The sequence below is a fragment of the Platalea leucorodia genome (assembly GCF_965183815.1).
Source record: "Platalea leucorodia genome assembly, chromosome: 1".
In the NCBI taxonomy this organism is placed as follows: domain Eukaryota; kingdom Metazoa; phylum Chordata; class Aves; order Pelecaniformes; family Threskiornithidae; genus Platalea; species Platalea leucorodia.
The window spans coordinates 1,525,635-1,553,521 of NC_138823.1; the positions used below are offsets into that span (position 1 = coordinate 1,525,635).

At 56.4% G+C, this 27,887-nt stretch overlaps 2 protein-coding genes across 3 annotated transcripts; one reads left to right on the forward strand and one right to left on the reverse strand.

Moving 5' to 3' along the window:
* Positions 1 to 2,610: 2,610 nt before the first annotated feature.
* NAPRT (nicotinate phosphoribosyltransferase) lies at positions 2,611 to 9,888 on the forward strand (the record flags this gene model as incomplete). 2 transcript variants are annotated; one of them, XM_082323053.1, is made up of 13 exons in its annotated part: positions 2,611 to 2,797; positions 4,416 to 4,543; positions 4,644 to 4,726; positions 4,891 to 5,021; positions 5,098 to 5,213; positions 5,318 to 5,511; positions 5,710 to 5,850; positions 5,999 to 6,083; positions 6,395 to 6,475; positions 7,759 to 7,861; positions 7,979 to 8,136; positions 8,406 to 8,513; positions 8,689 to 9,888. In XM_082323053.1, the coding sequence occupies 13 exons, from the start codon at positions 2,611 to 2,613 to the stop codon at positions 8,746 to 8,748; spliced, it is 1,575 nt and encodes a 524-aa protein (XP_082179179.1). In that variant the 3' UTR covers positions 8,749 to 9,888. The 2 variants fall into 2 exon arrangements, with proteins under 2 accessions (XP_082179179.1, XP_082179178.1); XM_082323052.1 differs by having other exon boundaries at positions 2,641 to 2,797; positions 4,416 to 4,726; positions 5,114 to 5,213.
* Positions 6,098 to 27,853, reverse strand: LOC309595748 (ubiquitin carboxyl-terminal hydrolase CYLD-like). Its single transcript, XM_082323040.1, has 16 exons — positions 27,771 to 27,853; positions 24,297 to 24,762; positions 23,936 to 24,217; positions 23,643 to 23,712; positions 22,604 to 22,824; positions 20,435 to 20,588; positions 18,942 to 19,080; positions 18,181 to 18,291; positions 16,820 to 16,911; positions 15,674 to 15,740; positions 14,448 to 14,580; positions 14,017 to 14,125; positions 13,693 to 13,811; positions 12,778 to 12,997; positions 10,203 to 12,330; positions 6,098 to 6,188 (listed from the first exon to the last, which is right to left on the reverse strand). The coding sequence occupies exons 2-15, from the start codon at positions 24,756 to 24,758 to the stop codon at positions 12,146 to 12,148; spliced, it is 2,364 nt and encodes a 787-aa protein (XP_082179166.1). The 5' UTR covers positions 24,759 to 24,762; positions 27,771 to 27,853; the 3' UTR covers positions 6,098 to 6,188; positions 10,203 to 12,145.
* Positions 27,854 to 27,887: the final 34 nt, after the last annotated feature.

Here is a 27,887-nt window from a genome sequence, read left to right on the forward strand (position 1 = left end):
TCGGGTGATGTTTTTCCTCTGCCAAGTGCAACGTCTCCAGCGTGATGGGTTGTGAGACTTCGGGGTATTTCCCTTGTTCCCTTCATAAAAGGAGAGGCTTTGAGACGGGGGTGACCTGTGGTTCTGCGTTGGAAGGAAGGTCTGAGCGGCATCCTGTCCCAGTAGCCTGCGCTGAGGGTGTTTGCGCTCACCTTTCCCAAGGTAGAGACCCCGCTCAGGCTCTCTAAAGGAAAAAAAAAAACAAACCCACAGGACGAATCACCAGGAAACATTGAGCCTTGCTGGTTTGGGGTTTAATTTCCTCCCTCGTTTCCCCTCGCTGTCCTGCACAGTTCACTTCAGCCGATCGTTGGGTTCGCGGCTGAGCGTGGCCTGGGGGAAGGGGAGGCAGGCGGCGTTTCGAACCGTAGGCACGTGCGGTGCACCGCAGTGCCAGAGTCCAAGGTCGGGTGCGAGTTGCACGGCGTGAACGCTGAGCAAACGGGGAAGTGCCGTGGGGTTGCGCTGCAAGCACCGGACGAAGCCGCAGCGGCGCCCGGCCTGTGCAGTACGCGACAGCCAAGTGACGATGACTTCAGCGCCAGCTTTCCTGGCTGTGCGCGGTGCCCTGTGCCCGATGTCCCCTGTCCGCAGGTGCGCAGGCAGCGGTGCCCTGCGCATGCGGCGCCTGGTGTGGGTTTGTCTGGGGCCTGGCTGCTCCGTGCCCGGTGCGTGCTGGGGTACCGAGCCTGGCGTGTCCCTTGGGGCTGGCGGTGGCACGCGCAGTGCCGGGGCCGATGCACGCGGTGCCTGCTGTGCGTGGTGTCCCTTGCCCTGGTGTTGGCGTGGCCGGTGTTTTGTCACACCTGGGGTGTGGCATCTGCCCTGTCCTTGGTGTTGGGATGCCTGGTGCGCACGGTGCTGGGCATGCAGTGTTGCGTTAGCCTGGTCCCCGGTGCTGCCACCCCTCGTGCCCTGTGTCCCCGTCTGCTGCCATCTCTGGTGCCCCGTGTCCCTTGTACCACCCTTCCCTGTGCACCCCTCTCCCTGCTGTGGCCCACGTGTCCCCTGTGTGCTGCCCTCCCCCCTGTGCCATGTGTCCCTTAAGCCACCAGTGCCCCCTATGCCTGCTGTCCTGTGTCCCCGGTGTCCCATGTGCCTGGTGCTGGCACAGCTGGGGCCGTGCGTGCCCAGCGCTGGGTGTGCGGTGTGCCACATGCCAGGTGCCCCCTGTGATGCCATCCCTGGTGTCCTCTGTCCTCTGCGTCCCCTGTGTGCTGCCATCCCTGGTGGCACGTGTGCCCTGTGTGCAGTGTCCCCTACGTGCTGCCATCCCTGGTGCCATTGTGTCCTGTGTCCCTTGTAGGCTGCCATGCCTGTGTGCCCCACCCCGTGTCCCCTGTGTGCTGCCATTGCCAGTGCCCCGTGTCCCCTACATGCTGCCATCCCTGGTGCCATTGTGTCCCCCATGGGCTGCTGTCCCTGTGTGCTGCCATCGCTGGTGCCATCGTGTCCCCGTGTTCCCCGGGGGGGGCTGCCATCCCTGTGTGCTGCCATCGTGTCCCCTGTGTGCTGCCATCCCCGTGTCCCCTGTGGGTTGCTATCCCCGTGTCCCCTGTGTGCTGCCATCCCCCGTGTCCCTGTGTCCCCCTGTGGGCTGCCATCCCAGTGTGTCCTGTGTCCCCTGTGTGCCGCCATCCCTGGTGCCATCGTGTCCCCCCGGGGCGGGGTGGGGGGCTGCCATCCCCGGTGCCCAGTGTCCCCTGTGGGTTGCTATCCCTGTGTCCCCTGTGTGCTGCCACCGCTGGTGCCATCGTGTCCCTGTGTCCCCCCGTGGGTTGCAGTCCCTACGTGCCCCGTGTCCCTTGTGTGGTGCCATCCCTGGTGCCATCGTGTCCCCATTGGGCTGCCATCCCTGTGTGCCCCATGTCCCCTGTGGGCTGCCATCCCCCGTGTCCCTGTGTCCCCCGTGGGTTGCTATCCCTGTGTCCCTTGTGTGGTGCCATCGTGTCCCTGTGTCCCCCCGTGGGCTGCTGTCCCTACGTGCCCCGTGTCCCTTGTGTGGTGCTATCCCTGGTGCCATCGTGTCCCCGTGTCCCCTGTGGGCTGCCATCCCCGGTGCCCCGTGTCCCCCGTGGGTTGCTATCCCTGTGTCCCTTGTGTGGTGCCATCCCTGGTGCCATCGTGTCCCCATTGGGCTGCCATCCCTGTGTGCCCCGTGTCCCCTGTGGGCTGCCATCCCCCGTGTCCCTGTGTCCCCCGTGGGCTGCCATCCCTGTGTGTCCTGTGTCCCCTGTGTGCTGCCACCGCTGGTGCCATCGTGTCCCTGTGTCCCCCCATGGGCTGCCATCCCTGTGTGCCCCGTGTCCCCTGTGGGCTGCCATCGTGTCCCCGTGTCCCCCCGTGGGCTGCCATCCCCGTGTCCCCCCGTGGGCTGCCATCCCCGGTGCCCCGTGTCCCCCGTGAGTTGCCATCCCTGTGTCCCTTGCGTGCTGCCATCCCTGGTGCCATCGCGTCCCCCGTGTGCCGCCATCCCCGGTGCCCGCTGCCCCTCGCACCCCACCCGTGTCCGCGGCCCCCCGCGCCCCCGCCCGCCGCTCCCAGGCTGCCCCGCGGCGGCGCGGCCGGGCCATGGCGCCGCTGGCCGACCTCTACCAGCTCACCATGGCCTACGGGCACTGGCGGGCCGGCCGCCACCGCGCCCCCGCCGCCGCCGAGCTCTTCTTCCGCCGCGGGCCCTTCCGCGGCGCCCTGGCGCTGGCCGCCGGCCTGGCCGAGGCGCTGCGCTGCCTCCGCGCCTTCCGCTTCTCCGCCGCCGGTGCGTGGGGCTGCGGGGCGGCGGGGGGGGGGAGGGACAGCGCTCAGGGGGACCTGGGGGGGACGGGGGGACCTGGGGGGGGGACAGGGGCAGCTCTCAGGGGGACCTGGGGGACAGGGGGACCTTGAGGGGACAGGGACAGTCCTCAGGGGGACCTGGGGGGGACGGGGGGACCTGGGGGGGGGACAGGGGCAGCCCTCAGGGGGACCTGGGGGGGACAGAGCCCACAGGGGGACCTGGGGGGGACAGGGAGAGTCCTCAGGGGGACCTGGGGGGGGGACAGAGCCCACAGGGGGACCTGGGGGGGCACAGGGACAGCGCTCAGGGGGACCTGGGGGGGACGGGGGGACCTGGGGGGGGGACAGGGGCAGCTCTCAGGGGGACCTGGGGGACAGGGGGACCTTGAGGGGACAGGGACAGTCCTCAGGGGGACCTGGGGGGGACAGAGCCCACGGGGGGACATGGGGGGGGACAGGGACAGTCCTCAGGGGGACCTGGGGGGGGACAGAGCCCACGGGGGGACATGGGGGGGGACGGGGACAGTGCTCAGGGGGACCTTAGGGGGACCTGAGGGACAGGGGGACCTTGAGGGGACAGGGACAGCCCTCAAGGGGACCTGGGGGGGGACAGAGCCCACAGGGGGACCTGGGGGGGACGGGGGCAGCCCTCAGGGGGACCTGGGGGACAGGGGGACCTTGAGGGGACAGGGACATCCCTCAGAGGGAGCTGGGGCAGGACAGAGCCCACAGGGGGACCTGGGAGACAGGGGGACCTGGGGGGGGGGATGGGACACGGGACAGGGGCATCCCTTAGAGGGACCAGGAGACCTCTCAGAGGGACCTGGGGGGGACAGGGACATCCCTCAGATCAGAGGAACAGCAACATCTCTCAGAGGGACCTGAGGGACAGGGCAAACCTTCAGGGGGACCTGGTGGGGACAGGGACAGCCATCAGAGGGACAAGGGGACCTGGGGGGGACAGGGACAGCACTCAGGGGGACCTGCAGGGGACAGGGGCAGCTCACAGGGGGACCTAAGGGGGACAAGGGGACCTGGGGGGGACAGGGACAGCCCTCAGGGGGACCTGGGGCAGGACAGAGCCCACAGAGGGACCTGAGGGACAGGGGGACCCTTCAGTGGGAACTGGTGGGTTGGTGGGGACAGGGACATCCCTTAAGGGGAGAGTGGGACACCTCGGGGGGACAGGGACGTCCCTCAGAGGGACCAGGAGACCCCTCGGGGGATCTGGTAGTGACAGGGACATCTTTCAGGGGAAGCTGGAAGGACAGGGAAGGCTAAAGAGGGACAGGGGGACTTGGGGAGGACAGGGACATCCCTCAGAGGGACCTGGGGGACAGGGGGACCCTTCGGGGGACACAGATGTGGACAGCCCTCAAGAAAACTTGGGGGACACTGGGACACCCTCCAGGAGGAGAGGGCCAGTCCCTGAGAGGGGACGTGGGGGGCCATGGTGCCCTCCAAGGGCTGGGGACACCCCTGCCCCGGCGCTGTCACCTGCCCCTGGCATGGGGGGGTCACTCCCTCCAGCCTGACCTGTGCCACGGGACCACGGCTCGGGGACCAGCCACCCCGGTGCCCGCTGAGCCCTGTCCCCGCAGACGTCGCCTACCTGCGCTCCGTCCTGCCCAGCACCACGGAGGACGCCTTCTTCGATTACCTGGCCAGCCTGGACGCCTCGGAGGTGACCGTCTCCGCCGTGCCGGAGGGCTCCGTCGTCTTCGCCAGGGTGGGACGCGCTCAGTACCCTCCCCTGCTTCGGAGGGGCTTTGGTTGGCTCCTGCGTCCCCGGGGAGGATGGGGACGTCACCGCCCGGCTGTCCCCGCAGGTCCCGTTCCTGCAGGTGAAGGGGCCGCTGCTGGTGGTGCAGCTGCTGGAGACGACGTTGCTGTGCCTGGTCAGCTACGCCAGGTAGGGCCACGTCTGTCTCCGCTCTGCCAAACCCTCCGAGTCCCACTGCGGTCCCTGCCACCTCCTCGCGCAGCGGAGAGGGTCCCGGAGCCCTCCCCACCCTGGGCTGTGCGCTGGCTCCGTGCTCAGCCTGGCTTGGTGTGACCTGTCCCTTCCTCCCCCAGCCTGGTAGCTACGAATGCCGCTCGCTTCCGACTCCTCGCCGGCCCGGAGGTGAAGCTGATGGAGATCGGGCTTCGTCGTGCTCAGGGGCCGGACGGTGCCCTTTCAGCCTCCAAGTACTCCTACATCGGGGGTGAGTGCTGCCCCGCGGTGCTCCGCGGCACTGCGGCCACGCCATCACCCGCGTGTCTCCCCATCCCTCCTCACAGGCTTTGACTACACCAGTAACATCCTGGCGGGGAAGCTCTACGGCATCCCGGTGCGCGGCACCGTCGCCCACTCCTTCATCATGTCCTTCACCTCGCTGGAGGAGGTGCAGCCCCGGGTGAGCGTCACCATGGGCAGGGGATGGGATGCTCTGCCCGTGGCCGCGCTCCCAGCGCCGTGGCGGATGCCGCGGGGTGTGCAACGGCCGTGTCCCCTGGGCAGGAGCTGTCACCGCTGGCGGGAGGAGAGCCAGTGGATTTCCCGGCCCTGGCAGAGTCGTGGCTGGGGCGGGTGTGCGAGCTGCTGCAGACCCCAGCCGAGAAGGCGAACCGGGGCGAGCTGGCCGCCTTCGTGTCCTATGCCATCACCTTCCCGCGGGACTTCCAGGGGCTGCTGGACACGTACTGCGTCAGGAGGTGAGGACACCGGGTGGCTTTGCCACCGTGGCAGAGGGGACAGATGTGTCCCTGCTTGCTTGGTGGCCTTGAAGGAGGGATGTTTCCACCTGGCAGCATCCCTGTTGCGTGACGCAGGGCTTGGACCTGCTGCCGGAGCTGCCCTGGGTCCCTGTCCCACCAGGCAAGGGACACTAACCCTCTCCTCGCCCACGCCAGGAGCGGCATGCCGAACTTCTGTGCCGTGGCGCTGGCCCTGCACCAGCTGGGGTACCGCGCTATCGGGGTGCGCCTGGACAGCGGGGACCTGGCCCGGCAGTCCAAGGAGATCCGCCAAGTGCTGCGAGCCTGCGGTGCGCAGTGAGTTGCCACCAGTCCCCAGTGTCCCCACCTTGGGCACCCCAGCGCCTCGTCCTGCCGGGGCGGGAGCCCTCGCTGCTCAGGGGGGTGCTGCGAGCAGAGCCAGGGGTCCCCCCAAACCCTCGCTTGCTCCCCTGCCCCTCTCCAGCTTCCAGGTGCCGTGGTTTGAGACCGTCCCCATCGCCGTCAGCAATGACATCAGCGAGCGGAGCCTGGAGGAGTTCAGCCGGGAGGTGAGGTAGCTGCTGTTGGGGTTGGGACGTCACCCTGGCTTTTGCTGGTGCTGCTGAGCTTTGGGGTGGGTGGGGTGGACACGAGAGCCACCTGGGACGTTCTGCCTGGGGGAGAATAGAGAGGAGTTTCTAAGCTGGGGGAAAAAAAAAGAAAAAAAAAAGCATTTTGGGTGGGACAGACAGACAGACACCAGGCACCTTCAGGCAGCGCAGCCTCTGACCTGCCCCGTGGCTCTGGTTTTGGTGTGGGCTTAAAAACCAGTAGCAAGGCTGGGCTGTGTTGATGGCCGCTGTCTTCTCTGCCGCACCAGGGGAGCGAGATCGACGTCATCGGCGTTGGGACAAACCTGGTGACGTGTCCCCTGCAGCCGTCGCTGGGCTGTGTTTACAAGGTAGGGGCGGCAGCGCCCTGCCCTGCGTGGGGGCTCCCGGGCTTCGCACAGCTGGGGCCAAGGAGCGACGGGGGCTCCGGCCCTAAGGGACGCTGCTGCGAGGCCAATGTCATCAAACCACAGCAGGGTTTGGGTGGGAAGGGACCTTTGAAGCTCATCGAGTCCAACCCCCCTGCCATGGGCAGGGACATCTTCAACCAGATCAGGTTGCTCACAGCCCTGTCCAACCTGGCCTTGAATGTTTGCAGGGATGGGGCATCTCCCACCTCTCTGGGCAACCTGGGCCAGTGCCTCACCACCCTCAGCGTAAAACATTTCTTCCTTAGATCTAGTTTAACCCTACCCTCTTTCAGTTTAAAACCGTTGCCCCTTGTCCTGTCACTACAGGCCCTGCTAAAAAGCCTCCGTCTTAATCTTACCAGCCCCCTTCAAGTACTGACAGGCCACAAGAAGGTCTCCCCGCAGCCTTCTCTTCTCCAGGCTGCACAAGCCCAACTCTCCCAGCCTTTCTCCAGAGCAGAGGGGTTCCAGCCCTCGGACCATTTCCGTGGCCTCCTCTGGCCCCGCTCCAACAGCTCCATGTCTGTCTGGTGCTGGGGACCCCCGAGCTGGAGGCAGGGCTGCAGGGGGGGTCTCAGGACATGGGAGCAGAGGGGCAGAATCCCCTCCCTCGCCCCGCTGCCCACGCTGCTCTGGATGCGGCCCAGGAGACGCTTGGCTTTCTGGGCTGTGAGCGCACATTGCCGGCTCATGTCCAGCTTTTCATCCCCCAGTGCCCCCTGTCCTTCTCCTCAGGGCTGCTCTCAATCCCTTCATCCCCCAGTCTGTGCTGATACTGGGGACTGCCCCGACCCAGGTGCAGGACCTTGCCCTTGGCCTTGTTGAACCCCATGAGGTTCACACGGGCCCACTCCTCCAGCCCATCAAGGTCCCTCTGGATGCCATCCCTTCCCTCAAGGGAATCAACTGCTTCGCTCAGCTTGGTGTCATCTGCAAACTTGCTGAGGGGGCACTCGATCCCACCGTGTCCTTCTTGGAGATGATGGTCACGAGATGGCTGTAACGGGAAGCATGCGGGCAGGAGGAGGCAGGATGCCCATCTTTGGGGTGGTTTGAGGTTTTTTTTTTTAATGATTTATTCAGCTGGTTTGTATCTGAGGCCTCCCCACCATGTGGGGACACACACAGAGGGGACAGAGCTCAGCACGGTCCCCAGCACCGGCATGAGCTGGTGAGTGCGACAAAAATAAGGTGCCCATCCCCATAACCTCCTTCTCCTACAGCTGGTGGAGGTCAACGGCTCCCCGTGCTTGAAACTCACAGAAGAGGAGGAGAAGATGACGATCCCGGGGACCAAGACGATCTATCGGCTCTACGACGCTGCTGGTGAGCCGGGACACCCTTGCATGGTTCTGTCCTGCTGACCTGTGTCCCCCTCCTGCTCCATAACCTTGTCCCCGGTGTCCTGCGCACTCGCTGGCCGCTAACCTGGCACCCCTGCAGGTCGCCCCTTCATGGACCTCATGGCCCTGGAGGAGGAGCCCTCGCCCAGCGCGGGGCAGGAGCTGGTGGTCCGTGTCCTGGGGCGGCTCGGCGAGGCCAGCAAGGTCGTGGCCACCGCCGTGGAGCCCCTCCATCGCACGTACTTCAGAGACGGCCAGGTCAGGGGTGGCTCTGCCTTCTGGTGCTGGGGTGTCCTCCCCAATGTTGGGTGAAGGACCAAGCCGGGGTGGTGGTGTCTTGGCAGTAACGGCAGCATCAAAGGGTTAAACCCCAGCCTTTCCTTGCATCTGAGGTGTCCTCTGTCACAACCCAGGTGCCACCCTGGGCATGGTGGCATTGGAGTCCAGCCTGGAGCTGGCTCGTTGGGGATTGGGGCTGGGTGGCCAGCACCCCCACATGGCCACGGTCACCCATCTCTGTCCCGCAGGTGTGTGAGCCGCTGCCCAGCCTGCCGGAGGTGAGGAGCTACGCGCAGGCGTCCCTGAGCCTGCTCAACCCTGCTCACCGGCGGCTCCGTGAGCCACAGCCCTACCCGGTACGTCCGCCACTTGCCAGGCACCGTCGGTACAGACCCAGGAACCCTGCCCGGCCCCGATGGCCTGAGCAAAGCCAGCGTGGCTCCACCACGGAGCTGCAGCGGTGCGTGGATGTGGGGCTGCAGTCCCCCCTGGGGAGCGCACGCTCACCGTCCCCTCTCGCTCCCGTGGCAGGTGGCCGTGACGGAGAGGCTGCACCGCCTCCTCGCCGAGCTGCAGCAGGCCAGCCAGTGAGGGGGTCCCCGCTCGCCCCCCATCCTGTGCCAGCCCACACCGGGCACAGCCCTGCCTGGGGCCGGCTCTTCCTCCGTGCGCTTTTGAAGACCAGGTGACTAATTGGGAATGAATGGTTCTAATGACGTTGCTGCTGCGTGGTGCTGATCACGGACCCTGCAGGAACTGGACGCGCTCCCAGCAGCAAAGCTGGGCAGAAAGGGATGGAGCAGGCAGAGCTGGGAGGCAGCTGCCCCCATGTCCTCTGGAAGCGACAGTCCTTCCCTGCCCGCCTCGGTGGCCCTGCCAGCCCTGCACCTTCTGCCATGGCAGTGTTGCCTGCCTTGGTGGCCCTGCCACACCATGTGCCTTCTCCTGAGGCAGCGCTGCCTGCCTTGGTGGCCCTGCCACACCCTGCACCTTCTGCGGTGGCAGCCCATGCTCCTCAGGGGCACTGGAGACCAAGTCTTGAGTGCACAAGAAGGGGTCCACCACGGGAGGGATGAGCCTGTCCCCTAACCCACGTCCTGTGGGACACCCGTGGCAGATGCACTTTGCGCTTCCTCTTCTAGGCTTTGGCTCTGTGGCCACGTTTTCTCTCTTTCCCTTTTGTTTGCGTTCCCTGGGGGGTGGAAGCCAGCTCCAGGCTGAGGCCGGCTCCAGGTTGATGCCTGCACTCTCTAACCTGATGTTGCTAGAGGAAGTGTGGCACTAATCCTCACGATTAACTTCATCCTAAGCAAAAAAAATGAAATAAAGGCCTTTACCCACTACAGCCATGCTGTGTGGCTGCCCTGGTCCTTCAAAACACTCGGTGCCTTCAGCCTGAACATTTACGTCACCGTCCTTCGCTTCACAGTTTATGACTGAATAAAGCTGGAATGAAAAAGCAAGTGCTGACCCATGAAAGTACCTGGGGGTGGCCACAGCAGGTGCCTCACAGCCCCAATTCATGGCATCCCATGACTCTAATTGCAGTGAAAACCCCTTTCTAGCAGCACTGGGGGTAGATCGTCTCCGAGACGCGCGCGTATTTTCTCTAATCCTGCCCAAATCTGTAACGGGGAGATCTGTAAAACGTACGGATGCAGAGCTGAGCCACCCATCGGAAAAGGAGGGAGGGCAAGAGGGAAGTCCCCAGCAAGATGCACCCACGCATCCCCAGGCACCAACCCTCTGCCCGCATTGCACCCCCTCCCAGGAGCAGCCGTGGTTTAGATCTTCACAGCACATGTTGATGGGGGGAAAAAAAAAATTAAAATAATTTAACAAACAAGGCCTGGTGGTCTCTCGTTTCTAAAAACCCCAACAGGCTGGGCCTCCCCGTTGCAATGCTCCAGCCATGGGCACTGTATCACACTTAATGTTTTAAGAGAGGAGAAAAAACTCCAGGAAAACCAAGACCAGTTTGCTATTAAAACGTACATTTTTAGAGCAGAAGCACCAGAGATCAAAGAGCCCAACCCCCAACGTACCTGAGCAGGGATTGTCCCGAGTTCTTAGGAGAAAGGGAATGAAGAGCAACTTTAAGTAGATGAATAAAGACAGCGGTCCTGGCACTGGGAACCACGGAGAAGATCCTGGCTCTGTCCTCTACGCACCCTCCCTTCGGGTCTTTATAGACATGGATGAGATCCCCCCCGAGTCTTCTCTTCTCCAGGTTGCACAGTCCCAGCTCTCCCAGCCTTTCCTCCCAGGCGAGATGCTCCAGTCCCTTCACCATCTTTGTGGCCCTTTGTTGGCCTCTCTTCATCTCTCTCGTACTGGGAAGCCCCAAACTGGACCCAGTACTCCAGGGGTGGCCTTATCAGTGCCTCTCCCTTGACCTGCTGGCAACGTTTCTCCAAACGCAGCCCAGGACATTGTTCGCCTTCTGCACCATGAGGACACGTTGCTGCCTCGTGGTCAACTTGGTGTTGAGGCCCAAATGCTCATCGAGGACATTTGGAAGCTGAATTGGACAGCATTGCTCTCAAAACATTAACCGGGCGTTAACGATCCGGGTTCCTTACGCACCAGCTGTCCTTTGTAGCCACCACGTGCAGAAATAAGGGACGCACCAGAAAGCCCATGCAGCCATCAAGCTGTTGAGGCCCCGTTAGCATCACGACCCTGCTGTTGGCAAAAAAAAAAAAAGATCCTAAACCACGCGTATTGCGTGGCCCGAGCCAACAGGACCGCTACAAAGCTACAGGCTGCGTATTACAATTACGCACCCTGCATTAAAAAGGAAAAAAAAAAAAAAGAGCAGGAGGGAGATTACAGCTGCACATCTGGGGCTCCTGGATGCGTCCCTCAAGGTTTTGGTGTCCTGTCGGTGCAATCTGGAATGTGGGCAACGCCATTCGTGTCGCTGACTCCCGTAACAGCTTCCCACGGCCGTGACAGCATGTGCTTAACGGCAGAGAACCCCCAGTTTGCAAATTTAAGTTATTTTACTTCAGGAATACCAGTTCCCACCCAGAGACCCTAAACCTTACTGCAGTCAGGGCAGAAAATCCAAGAGTGCTCATTTTTTTCCATTTTTGCCCTGGGCCTTTGGGTTTTGGTCTTTGGCACAGATCTCAGAAGCAGATGCAAAGATAGGACAGAAAGTGCTAAAAGTGAGGTTAAAACACCGGATCGTGTAGCAATAGTGCAGACTTCGCAAAAAAAGAGGAAGCCCAATGAGCTGACACCCTCTTCCTTTGCTCCATCTTTCTTCCAGTTTTGTTCTTACAAAATACGCATTTTTAAAGCATATTTGCAGCTCAATACATCCGATTAATGTCATGGCTGAAAATAAGGGATGGTGGGTAACAGTGCCAGAGCATTAGTGCTGGATAAAGGAAGTGCAGACAATTCAGGGACCCAGCTTTAGGCGTGGGGTCACATCCCAGACCTCAAGAAAAACCGGTGACCTGACCAATCTCTGAACCACACTGGCGCAGCTCACACCTGCTGGTTTTCTCACTCGGCAAGCGGGGATCGCTCACGCGGGGCGAGGCGGTGGTTTTCTCGTGCTCTTTGCAACTGTTTTGATGAGATGCTGGTCCTCAGTTTTGGAGGGAAGGGCTGGCCGGGAGAAAGGGCTGTTGGGGAGGACTCTGAGGTAGGGCAGAGCTGCAGCGTGCCTGGGGAGGAAGGAGGGTGGAAAGGGAAGGTAGGAAATGAGAATGAATTTGAGTGTAAATAGTTCAGAGTCCAGGTCTGCCAGAAGTACAAACTATCACTCGATAAGGCCAGGTACAGGATTTAACAAACCCAGAGAGGCTGACGTGGATAGCTTGATACCAGACACTGAAAGAGGTAAGAAGAGGCAGAAGTGCAGGCTCGGTGCGCCCAGACTCAGCTGCTTTCACCGATGATGAGCTGCAGGGTTGATCCAGGCTCACGTTTCCAACGCCTCGCTGCTCCGCGGCACCAGCCCAAGGCAGTGTCATTTGTAAAGCGCCATCTTCTTGCTCTGGTACATGTACATGTAGGCGTCGCAGAAGAGGCGCTTGGCCACTCCATCCATGTCCCGAGGTTGCTCCAGGGCCAGCACAGCCAGTGGCAAGTCCAGGTATTTGGCAACTTCAGGGCACAGCGTTACCGTGGGAATGTTGAAGCCGTTTTCATCACCTAACCCAGAAAGAAGGAGAAAAGTCCAAACCAGGTCCCAAGGGACGAGCACCTACAGCTCAAGCAGATACCACCACGCTCGACAGTAACGTAGTGCCTTAGCTGAGAGATCTGGAGGCCACCAACAAAGCGGGAAAGGACAGGAGAACGGTCCTCGCCCACAGGACAGCCAGTCCCAGCTGGCTCCACAAGTCCCTTGTTTGAACACAGCCAGGAGGATGGAAGCACTAGGAGGAACTCACACGTGTTGGCCCGGCCATGCTCTTCTCTGGGGTCTACTTAAATGGTCGCTGTTAGAAGCAGGGTCCAGAGAGAGCCTAAATCGTGTAGGGGGCTTCAGAGGAAAAGGCGGATTGACCAGCGCCTACGCAACGAGCGTTGCAGACCCTCGCAGCTGCCCACCGCCCGGCTGCCATCAAAGCTCTGAGCCCACCACCACGTCCTCACCGTGCCTGTCAGCCATGCTGTCGAAGAACATCCAGTGTTCGTTCTCGGGGCCGTATTTCACAAAGGAGACGTAATGACTGGTCTCGATGCAGAGCACCGCGAAGAGCTCCATCTTCTCGCGAGGGACCTGCTGGCCGCCCCGGGAGCTCCGGCTGTGAAACTCTTCTGGGACGTGCAGCCTAGTCGGCTTGTGCGTTTTGCGTCGGTAGTGGGAGTGAACCTGAGGAGAGAAGACGAGGTGGCACGGCTGAGCGGGCAGAACTGCACCTGGCCTGCCAGAAAGAGGAGTGTGCAGGGGTCAGACCCCCAGTTTATTCCCACTGATCTGACTCCCACGGTCCCTGCATGCCAGGGAATGGCACTGTGTCACCAGGCTGGCAGCAAGAAGCTGAGACGGGAGCCTGCCACCCTCCAAAAAAGGCCAGAAAGCTGCAGGAATGCTCCTGGTGAGAGAGCGTGGAGGGCCCAGCACTCTGTGCAGGATCAGTGCTTATTTAGGCTCTATAGGTTGGATATTAGAAAAAACTTCTTCACCCAAAGGGCTGTCAGGCCCTGGCCCAGGCTGCCCAGGGCAGGGGCTGAGTCCCCATCCCTGGGGGGATTTAAAAGCCAGGGAGATGTGGTGCTCGAGGACATGGTTTAGTGGTGGGCTTGGCAGTGCTGGGTTAACGGTTGGACTCGATGATCTTAAGGGTCTTTTCCAACCTTAACGATTCTACGTAAGCAGAGGGTTCGATAATGGGTGGCACCTAACGCCGCTCACGCAGCTGATGCGGGCGGTGGGGCTGACGCTCAGGAAGGGGCCACTCCGTGCCCAACCTGAACGGCTGCAGGGGAAACGCGGGTATTTTGGAGGGTTCAATCTGCTGTCAGCCACCAAGACAGATTTTGTGAGCAGCCAAAGGAAATGAATACCTGTCTGGAGCAGGAGCTGCAGAACTGCTTCAGGCCCGTAGCTGCGAATACCTTGTCTTTGAAACACTCCGAACACTCCAGGGTGGCGACGTCGCCGCACACGCAGCACTCCCTGGGACCTGCAGGGGCAACAGGGGCGAGAGGATGCGTCTTCTCCAGGTCTCACACCTGAAATCCAACTCGTCCTGCCAAAACTGGTGTTCAGGGAAGAAGAATCACGCCGTGATCCCACCTGACATCTGCTCACAACCCAAAGAGGCGAGACCCGTCACCTGGTTGCTCACAGTCCCAGCCAGCAGCTTTTACCATTGCCCAACAACTTACTGTCAAGCAGCAGATCTGTTATGTCCAGCTCCAAGGAAGGAATGATTTTGCTGAACATTTTATATTCTTTCCCAAAACGCGGCATTTGGATAATGAAGCAAGATGGGATCTGGGAAAAGAAAGGCAAACGAGTCACCCTGCCAGAAGAGACAAGCCCCAGAGACTCTTCTCTCCATATTGCTGCCGGGAGTAAAGACTTTCTGCTCTAGTTATTCACAAGACAAAAGGGCAACAGGGAAAGCATAGCCCTCTTCCCAGGTCACGCTCCGATTCCCCGAGACTTCTCTCTTGTGGCTGTATCCTGCTTCTTTGCAGCGTTGGATACAAGACATACTAAACCCACCGCAGGCTCGCTGGCAGGCACAGGTACGTTGGAGGAAGCAAGAAAGAGGCGGCAGATAGCAGCGTAGGCGGAAGGTAGCTGGGCTCACCTCCACTAGCTTCAGATCAGAGGACAGGAAGGAGTGTTCCACTAACTGCTGCACGTCGGGAACCACCAGATCCTCCTGTTTGTCCATAAATATCTGGTAACAGTAACAGTCCTGCTCCTTCTGGCCTCCTGACCTGCAAGGAGTGGTCATGGGGCTTGCTTACGTGGTGCCACGCACATCTGAGCTCCCAGAGGACATACTGGTTTTGTCCTGCAAGAGCTTCTGGGCCCAAGGCACCAAGGGCTGCTTGGCGCAACACTGACACGAAGCACTTTTTCCACCCAGAAATACTAAATACATATCACGGGAGGAGGATACAAGTACCATCTTCAGTCTCAGTATCACTCCACAGCATCACATCCTGCTCCTAGGAGCAAAACTCGGTTTCCCCTCATCGACGTAAATATTAAAAGACATTCCAATGTTTTTAAAATCAACTGCACTATGGCACAATCAGCAAACTCCTTCTCGGATGAAAGATCTATGTATAACTGCCCATAGAAAAGCCACAGAGCAAAGCTCGGTGCATTCAAAAGGTGAGTTGTGTGCAGAAGATCTCCCACAACCCCTCCATCCCTGAGCCAGCAGAGAAAGGATTTCCTTCAGATGACCCTCTGCAGGGGAGCTGCAGTACAGAGTCGTCTTTGTGCTCAGCCTTTCCGAGTACTCCACGATCTACGGCTTGACTGACGTCTCAACAAAGGAGCACAGAAACCGAACAATCCCCTTCTATGCTTCTGAACAGCACAGTTATTTTTGGCTTCCTTCAGCCTCTCATCCTCTTTGTAGAGTCCTGAAAAACTGGGACTGCATCCATGGACTGGCTGTTTGAGAGGCTGCAGGACCTGAGCCAGCTTGACAGTCTGGACACATCCCAAACGCATCCAAAGGCTGTCAGATACTGCTGGTTCTGCGCTGAAGTTGGACACTACGTTTCTCAAACCACTGCTGGCTCTCCCTAAGGATGAGACAAGGTTTTTATCATCATTTTCTGAAGGCGGCACCTCCAGGGAGAGTTTAGAAGTGTTTTTTCCTGGATGCATCACCCGGGACAAGATCACACCAAGCAAGATCACACGGACAGCAGGGAGGAGCTGCACACAACTCCCTGAGCCTGTGCCTCCAAAGCCTCGATGAAAAGGTGCAAGCAACACCCGGTGATCGTGAGGTGGATAACTAACGAGCCTGGCCTGGGTAAACCGTATCGCTTAGATAGGGACACTTACTGCAGTTTCAAGAGTGGCTCTATTCCCAGGATCTGATGCATGATGAGATTGAGGAACTCCTCAGGATCTGGAAGGTCAGAGAAAAGCATGGGTCACGCCACACCAGGAACGCTGCCTTGCCCCACTGCATCCAGAAGGCAAAAGCTGCCGGATAAACATGAGCCAGCATTTTGTGAACCTGGAATCTCCGCTTTTACTCTAGGTCAGGGGAGAATTGGGCTAAAAGCTGAGAGCGCTTGGTTAATGCATAAATCCTAGGATGAGCATGAAAAAAACCCAAACCAGCCCTCAGATACTGCACTCTTACAAGCAGGGCCACAACAGCAACACTGTCTCAGAGACCTTAATGGACAGTTACTGCTAAGAGCAAATGTATAAACTCAAAGTGAAAACAGGGTCAGCTATGGAAATTCAAGAAACCGAATGGTTAAACTATCCCCTGGCTAAAATAAATATACAATAGTACAAAGCACAAGTGCTGTTCACTGGCAAGATACCTGCCGTTTCTGGAAGAATTAATGCCACTTGTGTAGTAGCCAGGTACTCAGAGGTTGCGGCAGCGATGTTTGGTATTGGTGTAATCCGTTTCCTTGTTGTAAACTACACGGGGCCTTGCTGTGCATGGATGGGAACGTGGTGATTGCAAGCAGAGGTTGGTGGGTTTCGGCTATAGGTGTTTTCTGTCTTCTTTTAAGCAGACTAGAGTCTTTGAGGAACCTCAAATAACTTATATCAGAACTCAAAGACAAGTTGATCCTGGCAAAATGAGAAATCAAGCTGCATTCTAGCAGGGACATCAGGGATGGATTTAATCAGGGTATAACTCAAGGTATAAAGGCCAAGGAAATTTCCCTTGTTTAAATTCTGCTCACAGAGAGCTTCCCTCCTGGCAACAGCTGCCACCAGGTAGAGCCCCAGCAATTCCTATCTTTCCATCAGACTTCAGGACAAATTTCAGTTGAAAAGCCTGTAGAGTTTTAAAAGTTGAAAGTATTTTACATGTGCATTTTTTACATAAACGAACAGCACATCAGGCGTATTAAAGCACGTGCCTGGGAGAAGCCTACAATTAAGTTGTCAGGCTGGTGCCTGGATGAGGCGGCGCGCAGCGAAGCAGCCCGGGGAAGGCCCCAGAGAGCACATTACCTTTCTCAGCGTTGGTAAAGCTTGAACACTGGCCCTTTTCAGTTAGCTGCTCCCTAAGGTGCATCACACTCCTAGCCCTGACGAAGCCAATCCTAGAAACAAGAAGCAGCTGCAGACAATCTCTCCAGTGTATTTAAATCATAGAATCATCGAATGGTTTGGGTGGGAAGGGACCTTTGAAGCTCATCGAGTCCAACCCCCCTGCCATGGGCAGGGACATCTTCAACCAGATCAGGTTGCTCCCAGCCCCATCCAACCTGGCCTTGGATGTTTCAAGGGATGGGGCATCTCCCACCGCTCTGGGCAACCTGGGCCAGTGTCTCACCACCCTCAGCGTAAAACATTTCTTCCTCCTATCTCGTCTGAATCTCCCCTCTTTCAGTTGAAAACCATCACCCCTTGTCCTATCAGTCCAGGCCCTGCTAAAAAGTCTGTCCCCATCTTCCTTACCAGCCCCCTTTAAGCACTGACAGGCCACAAGAAGGTCTCCCCGCAGCCTTCTCTTCTCCAGGCTGCACAAGCCCAACTCTCCCAGCCTTTCTCCAGAGCAGAGGGGTTCCAGCCCTCGGACCATTTCCGTGGCCTCCCCTGGCCCCGCTCCAACAGCTCCATGTCTGTCTGGTGCTGGGGACCCCCGAGCTGGAGGCAGGGCTGCAGGGGGGTCTCAGGACATGGGAGCAGAGGGGCAGAATCCCCCCCCTCGCCCCGCTGCCCACGCTGCTCTGGATGCGGCCCAGGAGACGCTTGGCTTTCTGGGCTGCGAGCGCACATTGCCAGCTCATGTCCAACTTTTTATCCCCCAGTCCTTCTCTGCAGGGCTGCTCTCAATCAAATCTCAGCATCACAGCATGCCCCAGGGTTGTATTTCTGCAGCCAGTGCCAGGACACTGGTCCTCAAGGACATAATGTCTTATGTTCAATCAGCTCTCCATGCCTCACCTCTCTAGGGAGGATGAGGAAAGAACCTGGTATCTTTGATACAAATTCCAGAGAATTTAGCTCTCATGCCATGGTCTACCCTCATCCAGCCTGGCATTACATGCTGCCTTTGGGACTAACTGCTGATGAAAGCGATGCTTCGTCAGCTCCAGGGTTCCTCCGCAGAGGTGCTCTCAACCCCAGGAATCCCCCTTTCATCCTTTCACTGAGACCTACAGCTCACAAGGCTTCCTTCTGAGCAGGAGAGGCTCATGCACATGCAGTAGGAGTCACGACAGCCTTGCAACCTGGGGAAGGGAACAACGGGAGGAGAAACCCTCCAGGTAACCCCTTCCCTCAGTGACAGGTCCATTCTGGCAGGGCAGCAGAGAAGGTACAAAGGCAGATGGATGACTTCCAGAATTCCTACATACTATACTCACTTTCGAAGAGGATTAACAATCTCATCCCGCAGAATGCTCTGGACGTTCCTGTCACACAGTGGGAAGGGCTTGAAGAGCATGGAGTCCAGCACGGACGTACAGGAGAAGAGGCTGTGGAAAGAGCGCGCTGTGTAAGCCTGATGGGTTTGCAGCGAGAGTTAGACCCAAACCGTTGTGCCTGGTGACAGTCGGTGGCTTTTATTCTCAACAGTCCATGCATGCAATTACGGAAAGGTGAGCGACAGCGCGTCTCCACAGTGTGATAAACCACATCTGGTTTAATGAACGCTGGTGTTAAGCAAGGAAACAGCTCAGAGAGAATGAAATCTCGTACTTTGCAGCCAAAACTGCTCATGAGGGGGCACCACTGAGTCTTTTCCTCTCCAAACAGGGGCTGCACAGTGAAGCTGGGACCTCCTGGGCACTTTCTTTGAAATGTTTCCAGCCATTACCTCCAGTGACAGAGTCAGCACGGTCCAAGTCCAGAGAGCTACGATCTCTCACCGCCCTGCATGACAGACACACGGGTACCTTAGGTACTCATGAGAGGTATTTCAGGGCCTGAGAACCTACCAGATTAGGAAGGAGATCAAAAAGCAGCAAGCATCGAGGCTGCACCTACACACAGTTATATTCTGCTCTATACCGGCTAAATTTCCAGCCACCTTGGAAGTCCAGGGAAGTGCTGCAGTTTAAGGCTCTGCCCAATTAAAAAAAAAGCACTCATTTAATGAAACGGCACCACCCAAGCAGGTCCTTACCTGAAGAGAGCTGCGTCCATATAGCAGGAATTACAGTGGCCTTGGATCCCCTTCATCCGCCCTCGCAGGACACGCACCGCTGCCTCGTTCCTGAGGGGAGGAAAACTGTCTGGAGCCTGTGGAAGAACTTCCTGCCCTCCTGCAAGAGAAGCAACAGAAGCAACCCCCTTTAGCTTCCCACCTCGTCTGGGTCAGCTCTGCCTTTCCCCGATGCCCCAGCGCTCTGCTCCGCTCAGAAATCAGCACCACGCTCTTCTGCGCTGCTCCTGCTGGGATTCAACCACGCTGGGATGAAGACTTGACTCTTCAGCAATTCATCTACTGGAAATGAAGACAAAACCAAACCATCTCTTCCTCACCAGAGACGTGCCCTAGTAATCCATACCGCCTCTGCCATCGTTATGCCAAGTATAACGAAGATAAAAAGAGCTACAAACGAGCTGGTGCTGTGTTATAAGCAAGCTTGGGGTCTCTGTTGAAAGACCTGTGACTCCAGTAGCAAGGAGACAAACAGGCAACTGTGCTTTAATAGCCTCATCCCGCTGGCCAGTTGTCTCCTTGAGCTTCAAAGGTGGCATCTCAATCTGGTCTTTTCTGTTTTCTTCAGCATTCTGCCCTTGTAATTCAACCCCCTCTCTTCAGCATGTCCTTAGGACATTCTTCCTTGTCCCTACTCCTAGATTTTGGGCAGTCCCTACACAAATCCTGTAAATGAGACGACTGTAAACGAGAAGACAGTTTCTAAATGGCTCGTTCACACGGTCTTCTCTGCTCTGGAGGAACTCCTTCCTGTTCAAATGAAAATACTGACCTCTTTTTCCCCACACCCTCTTGTGAATGTCTTGTTGTCACGTCAAACTCTACATTAAAATTGATTTAATGCTCTCTCCCTTATTTCTCAGTTCCCAGGCGCGACACCGTTATCCCCTGACATCCTGGCCATGGGCCCGAGTTACCCCCTCCAATTCTCCAGAGCCACGCGCTTGGCCTGCGTTTGCGCAACATTTAAGATACGGTAGCTAGGCTATAGCTAAAACACTTGTCTGCATTCAAATCTCTGTTTTTTTTCTTCTGCTCTGTAAACCACAGGCAGAAAAACCCTGCCTTGCTTGCAGCATTCATAATGCCTCGCAAAGACTGTTGCTCTGGACTTCTATCCTCTGTTACCCCCAATATTTCCTGCCAGCTTCCTCTTCTCCAACACATCCACGCCACCGAGGCCTCATCTTTAGAGCCATTCACAATATGTTGCCCTATATTCGATGCCCTAGTCTACGTTATCCCTGTATTAAATTACTCAGCGTCTCTCACGCTTGTGGGCCATTCCCTATGAACCCCACCACGGCAACCTCAACATCCTTAAAACTGATGTTTTTTTGGAACACTCAAAGCGAAGAACATTAAATCACTGATTAAGACACTGCGCATGAGGCTTCTCCGTAGCGTGCCTCGTCCCAGCGCGGCACTGTCTCCCATTTCCCCAGAGAACTTACTATAATCCACAAGGCTCAGGTCGCTGTTGCGCGAACACTGGAAGCGAATGTCGGGCTGGCAGGACTGCAGCTTCACGAAGAGGCCGCGCTTTGGAGCGCAGTGGAAGTAGTATTTGCCCAGCCATTCACCAGCAGTGACCCCCTTATCTTCATCCTGGGAAAAGAGCACTGAGGAATAACACAGAATCACAGAATCGTTTAGGTTGGAAAAGACCCTTAAGATCATCAAGTCCAAGCATTAACCCAGCACTGCCAAGCCCACCACTAAACCATGGCCCTCAGCACCACATCTCCCCGGCTTTTAAATCCCCCCAGGGATGGGGACTCAGCCCCTGCCCTGGGCAGCCTGGGCCAGGCCCTGACAGCCCTTTGGGGGAAGAAGTTTTCCCTAATATCCAACCCAAACCTGCCCTGGCGCAGCTTGAGGCCGTTCCCTCTTGTCCTATCGCTCTTCTTCCAAGTAACAAGCGATGGGACGAGAGGGAACGGCCTCAAGCTGCGCCAGGGCAGGGTTGGGTTGGGTATTGGGAAAAACTTCTTCACTGAAAAGGCTGTCAGGGCCTGGCCCAGGCTGCCCAGGGCAGGGGCTGAGTCCCCATCCCTGGGGGGATTTAAAAGAAGGGCAGACGTGGTGCTTGGGGAGGTGGTTTAGTGGTGGCCTTGGCAGTGCTGGGTTATGGTTGGACTCGATGATCTTAAGGGTCTTTTCCAACCTTAACGATTCTGTGATTGTTCCTGGGGAGCAGAGACCGACCCCCCCGGCTCCAGCCTCCTTTCAGGCCGTTGCAGAGAGCGATGAGGGCTCCCCTCAGCCTCCTCTTCTCCAGGCTGAGCCCCCCCAGCTCCCCCAGCCACCCCTCCCCAGCCTTGTGCTCCAGCCCCTGCCCCAGCCTCGCTGCCCTGCTCTGGCCATGCTCCAGCCCCTCCATGGCCGCCTTGGGGTGCGGGGCCCAGCGCTGAGCACAGCATTCGAGGGGCGGCCTCACCAGTGCCCAGCACAGGGGGACCATCCCTGCCCTGCTCCGGCTGGCCACAGCATTCCTGACACAAGCCAGGATGCTATTGGCCCTCTTGGCCACCTGGGCACACTGCTGGCTCATGTTCAGCGGCTGTCAACCAGCACCCCCAGGTCCTTTTCCCTCGGGCAGCTCCCAGCCGCTCCTCCCCACGCCTGCAGCGGTGCCGGGGGTTGTTGTGACCCACGTGCAGGACCCGGCACTGAGCTTTGCGAGGACATCGTAACACGAGAGCAGGCTTTCCACGAGTGAGGTGCAATCCCCCATACGGCCATTTAATATCTTAAGAGCTGTGTACAAGTTTGGTCCCATTTTGCTGACTGTTTTCATTTATTCTGGTTAGGTTTTGAACCTACTGATGCCACCAGTATAGGATCCATGATTATTCCGTCCCCCATTCCAGCAGCATTGCTCTAGAAGAGAGCAAACCAACCCTCGTAAATCATTCCGTAGGCTCTCCTCCCCAGCCTAAGGGAGGGCACAATTGTGTGCCTGCCTTCACAGTTCACACTCTGACCTGTCAGATGCCCAGGTCAAGCTGTGAGCTACACAGCCACAAGGAGAAGGCAAGGAGAAGGCAAGGAGAAGGCAAGGAGAAGGCAAGGAGAAGGCAAGGAGAAGGCAAGGAGAAGGCAAGGAGAAGGCAAGGAGAAGGCAAGGAGAAGGCAAGGAGAAGGCAAGGAGAAGGCAAGGAGAAGGCAAGGAGAAGGCAAGGAGAAGGCAAGGAGAAGGCAAGGAGAAGGCAAGGAGAAGGCAAGGAGAAGGCAAGGAGAAGGCAAGGAGAAGGCAAGGAGAAGGCAAGGAGAAGGCAAGGAGAAGGCAAGGAGAAGGCAAGGAGAAGGCAAGGAGAAGGCAAGGAGAAGGCAAGGAGAAGGCAAGGAGAAGGCAAGGAGAAGGCAAGGAGAAGGCAAGGAGAAGGCAAGGAGAAGGCAAGGAGAAGGCAAGGAGAAGGCAAGGAGAAGGCAAGGAGAAGGCAAGGAGAAGGCAAGGAGAAGGCAAGGAGAAGGCAAGGAGAAGGCAAGGAGAAGGCAAGGAGAAGGCAAGGAGAAGGCAAGGAGAAGGCAAGGAGAAGGCAAGGAGAAGGCAAGGAGAAGGCAAGACTGTCCCTGTTCTGATATACAATCTCACACCGGGAAATTAATTGCTTCCTTACCAGTTCAACTCCTGCCATTTTGTGCCTAATTTGGGGCAGGTAGCCCAACCAGCGGATGATTCCCGAAACCTGATTTCCCTTGTCCAAGGTGATCTGGACCATGGAGTTCACCTCCAGGGATGAATTCCCACTTTCACACTCCTCACCGCTCTCACTTATCTCTCGTTTCGTTTGGTTTGGGTGTGCCAAGCCCATGTCGGACTCGAACGATGCAAATAAACCTAGTGAGCAATACAAAATGTCAGGTGAGGTAAGAAGTCAACACCTCATGACAGATACCTCGGGATCTCACCTAATACCAGGTCTATTTTGAAATTATAGACCGCACGGACAAGCATGAAGCTGAGCACCAGAGAAATAAGGTGTAATTCCCCGTGATATGGCCAAGCTGGTGTAACAGGCTGGGAGAGGATGATCCTGCTCCTTGTTTCCCCGCTCAAGGCTGCACACTCCAGGCCCTGGAGCTAAGCCAGCCCTTCACAGAACCATTTCAGACTACTGAAAAGGCAGCAGGGGGGTTATTTCCAAATTATTTTTCTGCCTTTAGCAAGATGAATCAACTCAGTGACAAGTCTAATGACGGCTCCCCTCGGGCCGGCCCTGACAGCAGCACGGTGTCTTTTGATGGCAACGGAGAGATTACACTAATTTCTTGTCTTGTCCAATGACTCACACCATCGCTGCTGGCGTCTGTGCCTTCCTGAGTTTGTCTGGCATCAGGATAAGGCTCCTGCTCCACCTTCTACAGCTTAATTAAAAACTCTCTAACCAGTGGTGCCTTCTGCCCTAGGAAATACTGCACTGCAATCAGAGTCTCTCTTCTTCTTCTTGATAAATGGGGAGACTCAGCTTTAGCTGCCTAATGCAGAGAACCAGAACTCGAGACTTTTCTACAGACCTTCTCTGCCTCCTGAACGACTTCGTTGCGACTAGCTGAAGCTTTTGTTGGACTTTCGGCTCATTAGTACCACGCAGAGAAGAAATAAACGCTAAATCCCCAGGAACATACACAGGGCAGACGCATCTGAGGATAACCTACTTTGCAAGCTTTCCTTCACAACAGAGTCCATAGGGATTTCTCTGAAAATGTCAGTTGTTCCTTCTTCTTCCTGAAAGGAGAGAAAAAAAAAAAAAAATCTATCAGCTAAATGCTTTATCAGACATAGGGCATTCCTGGAATACAAATTAATTTTTCAAACAGGCCTGGTAAGTTTGTATGTAACCTTACGTCCCTTTTGGACATTCCTTCCACTTCTCTTTAATGTCCCACCATAACATAATTTTTAAAAAAATCCCCCAAAAAGCAAGAAAAGGCAGCAAGACTGCTCTTACCGGACAAACTTTAACGAACCATTGGGTTCCCTCCCTGTAAACAGCCATCGCTATTCCTTTTGTGAGGACCTCGTCCACGTAGAAGCTAACCGCATCTCCCACTTTCACAGGAACCCCCTCCTCCGTGTCCGGTTTTGCCTTCTGTTTCCCATAGTCGTCGTCCGACGCAGGACTAAACTGGACTCTGCTAAACGGCAGGAAGATCCCGCAGTTCCGCTTACACTTGAAATACTCAGTGCCGTGATAAGATCCATCGCTGCGCCCTCTGTTTTCACCCTCGCCCTGAAAACACACCAGAAAGGCACGTGACATACGCAAACATAAAGGGAAAATAAGCAACTTACTTCGTTGGCCACTTTACCTGTAACTCCACCCCGAAGAAGAACGGAGACAGCACAGACGAAGTGTTTTTGTAAATGCTCCCGATGTAGCGGATGATACCAGGGAAATATTGCCGGTCGACCTCCACCATAACTTTTTGGCCTGGCACGGCCCGCAGAGCCGCTTCGAGCCTCAGCCTCTCCAAGAAGTAGTTCAAACGTTCGTTGTGGCTGCTGATGGCCAGGAGGAAGACGGCCGCCTCCTCGCGCACAGGTTGAAGGATTTCTACGTTTATCGTGACGGTGGAGCTGTCATCCAGCATGATGACTTTCAAGAAGCAAGCCGGGGGCCTGTCGTCGGAGAAATTGCGCAGGTAACTCCTCTCGCTGCAGAAGCACATGTTCCCAGCTTGGAAGTACTTGCTGCCATAGGCACAGTCTTCTGTCAGGATGTAATAGCAGTTTCCGTCCCCTGTTGAAGGCAGGAGGCTGGACATCGTCATTCCCCTGGGTTGTGAGAAAGGAGAGAGTCACGCCAGTGAAGATACATGCGCGATATCACGGGATCTCAGAAGAATTCAGGCTGGAAGAGGTCTCGGAGCCCAAGCCTGTGCTCAAAGCAGGTTGCTCAAAGCCTCACCCAGTTGAGTTTTGAGCATCTCCAACGACAGAGATCCCACAGCCTCCCTGGTCCCTTGAGGGTTTGACCACCCTCCTGGTGGAAAAGAAAAAATTCCATCTAACCAAGGTTTCCCACGTTCCTGCTTGTCCCCGTTGCCTCTTGTCCCCTCACTGTGCGTCCACGGGATGAGTTTGGCTCCGTCTTCACTACTAAACCCTCCCAGTAAGTTGTGAAGAGCAGCATCTCGTCTGTCCTGTTCTCTACAACGCCGCAGATCCAGAACGGCCTCATTAAATTCCACCTCCTGCTTTCTTTTCATACTTACTTGCAGGAGTGGGACAAAGGCTAAATTCTGCCTTTTAAAAATTCTCGAAAAAGGGAGTTCGAGTCTGCAACTAGAGCTCTTCCATGTCGTGTTAAAGCACGTTAATATTCAAAACATACGCTAAGCACAGCACCTACCGCTGCGGCACTGAAGATCCCCATCTTTCAAAACAAATGTATTAAAAGAAATTCAAATATCTGGAATCAGAAGTACATTTTTGCGTTTATTTTCTAGTTAAACCCTAGTGAAATTCAGTTTTCATGCAATTTACCCCTCCGCATCTCACTGTTGGCGATGCCACGCACAGCCAGGACCCAGACTTTTTGTTACAACATAAAAAAAAAAAAAAAAAGGGGTGAATATAGAATCTTCCTCTTGCAGGTAGACAGGACCGGTTGGCCCAACCTGGCCAATACAGAGAAAATAAGAGACATCCCCGTTTCTAGGCCATGGAGGAAATTAAGAAAAAAAAACAAAAAAGACGTCTCTGCTATGGGCTACCTGGTAGAAGTTTCTTAAAAGTTCGAAGTGGAGAAAGGAGGAATTGAGCAGATGTAATTAAGGGAAGTAGAAACACACGCGGGGCATCGCGGCAGGAAGCACGAAGGCAGCTGTTCGCAAGAAAAATAAATGGGTGGGTTGGGAGGAAAACGTAGGCAGAGGTCGAAGAGAAAGGCTGCGCAGCGCTCAGCAAGGAGGAGGGCAGCGTTATTGGGGACTTCGCTGGAGATTAATATCAAGAGAGCTCATTTTTTAAAGTATTAGGTAAAGGTAAATCACTGCTTGTGTTGAAAAAAAAATCGCCTGATCAGCTCCTGGAGCTTTCCTTGTGTTTGGGCTCATCGTGGCGGCCTCCTACAGGAGCCATCTCCCTTTCGCTCTTATTTTTTTAACCTTAGCGGGTGGGAAGATGGCTCGGAGACCCGATCCAAACGCTGCTGTGCTGCTTTTGGGCAACGCTCCTTTGCTGCGGCCAAAGGTCTGGTCTCAAAACGGAATAACCCCCCCAAAAAACCACGGGTCTCCTCAAGCAGCATCCAGCTGGGTTTGCCAACGTGGCTAATTTCACGTGTAAACCCAGAGATTCGAGACTCGAACGCGCGGCACCGAGGCAGGGCCCTACCACGGTGCTGCAAACCACGCTCACGCTCTTCCTTCTTTCTACCGAGGGACTCCTGCCAGCAGAACACCAAATCCGCAGGGAATCCAGCGCAATTCCCTCCGGGATGAGTGCCTCGAAGTCACGGGGCACTATGGGGGTACCCGGCAGCGGCCACGCCAGGGCGAGCCCCCTTGTTTTGCAATAAGCAAGTCGCGAGGCGACAGCAGGCTGTGGAAGTGGAAGAAATCCCGTGGCGCGCAGCAGTTCCCTTATTTCCCATCGATGCAGCTCGCTGCTGACGTTTTATAACTCTGCCGGCGGGGCAAAGGCTTGAAATTCTGTGATTTTTAAAGGATAGAATTAAAGAATAACATTCTGTGTCCCACCGCCCCCCCCCCCCCCCCCATTCAATCTTCCATTGTCGGGACCTCGGGTTTATTTTACTTTTTTTCTTTTTTTTTTTTTTTTAAAGTTCTCCCTCCACAAGGAATACAAGAAACCTCACTGTGCTTTAAGTGCTGCCAAAAGAGGAAAACCAGAATAAAACATTTTCCTCAAAAGAAAACCTAGAATAAACCGTTTTCCTCAAAAGAAAACCTAGAATAAACCGTTTTCCTCAAAAGAAAACCTAGAATAAACCGTTTTCCTCAAAAGAAAACCTAGAATAAACCGTTTTCCTCAAAAAAACCCTAGAATAAACCGTTTTCCTCATTAAAAACCTAGAACCCCCCCCCAGAATAAACCATTTTCCTCATAAAAACCCCCCAGAATAAACCATTTTCCTCAGGAAAAAAACTAGAATAAACTGTTTTCCTCATAAAAAACCCCTAGAATAAACCATTTTCCTCACTAAAAACCTAGAATAAACCATTTCCTTCAGGAAAAAACCTAGAATAAACCATTTTCCTCATTAAAAAACCCAGAATAAACCATTTTCATCATTAAAAACCTACAATAAACTGTTTTCCTCATTAAAAAACCCTAGAATAAACCATTTTCCTCATTAAAAAAAAACCAGAATGAACCGTTTTCCTCATCAAGACCAAGAATAAACGTTTTTCCTCATCAAACCCAAGAACAAACCATCTCTTTAACAACAGACTATGCACAATTCCCTCCCAGGTTAACAGAAATAAAAGCACATTCAAGCCAATGTGCGACTATTTGGGCTTGTGGCGTTTTAAACGCTGCTGAAACCTGATGGATTACGCTGAGGGGGACGCGGAAAGCGCCAAATAATTAAAAGTAAAGCGAAATTGAAGGAATAAACAGAGGCTGGCGTGGGGGGAACGGTCTGCAGGGGCCTGTCCCTGAGGTACCGGGGGGAACAGGGGGCTGGGAGGGCCCCACAGGGGCCGGGGGGCGGCGGGGCCGGGGGGCAGCGGGGGAAGGCTGGGCTGTGGGGCGATGCCGAGGAGGGGAGGCCGCAGGGGGAGGCCGGGACCCCCCCGACCCCCCGCTCTCACCGTCCGCCGCCGCCGCCCCGGCCCCGCTCTTCCGCCTCAGGGGACGCCACCACAGAGCCACGGCGGGAGCGCGGCCCAGAGCGGCGCCGCCACACGCCGGCGCTTCCGGCCCGCCCC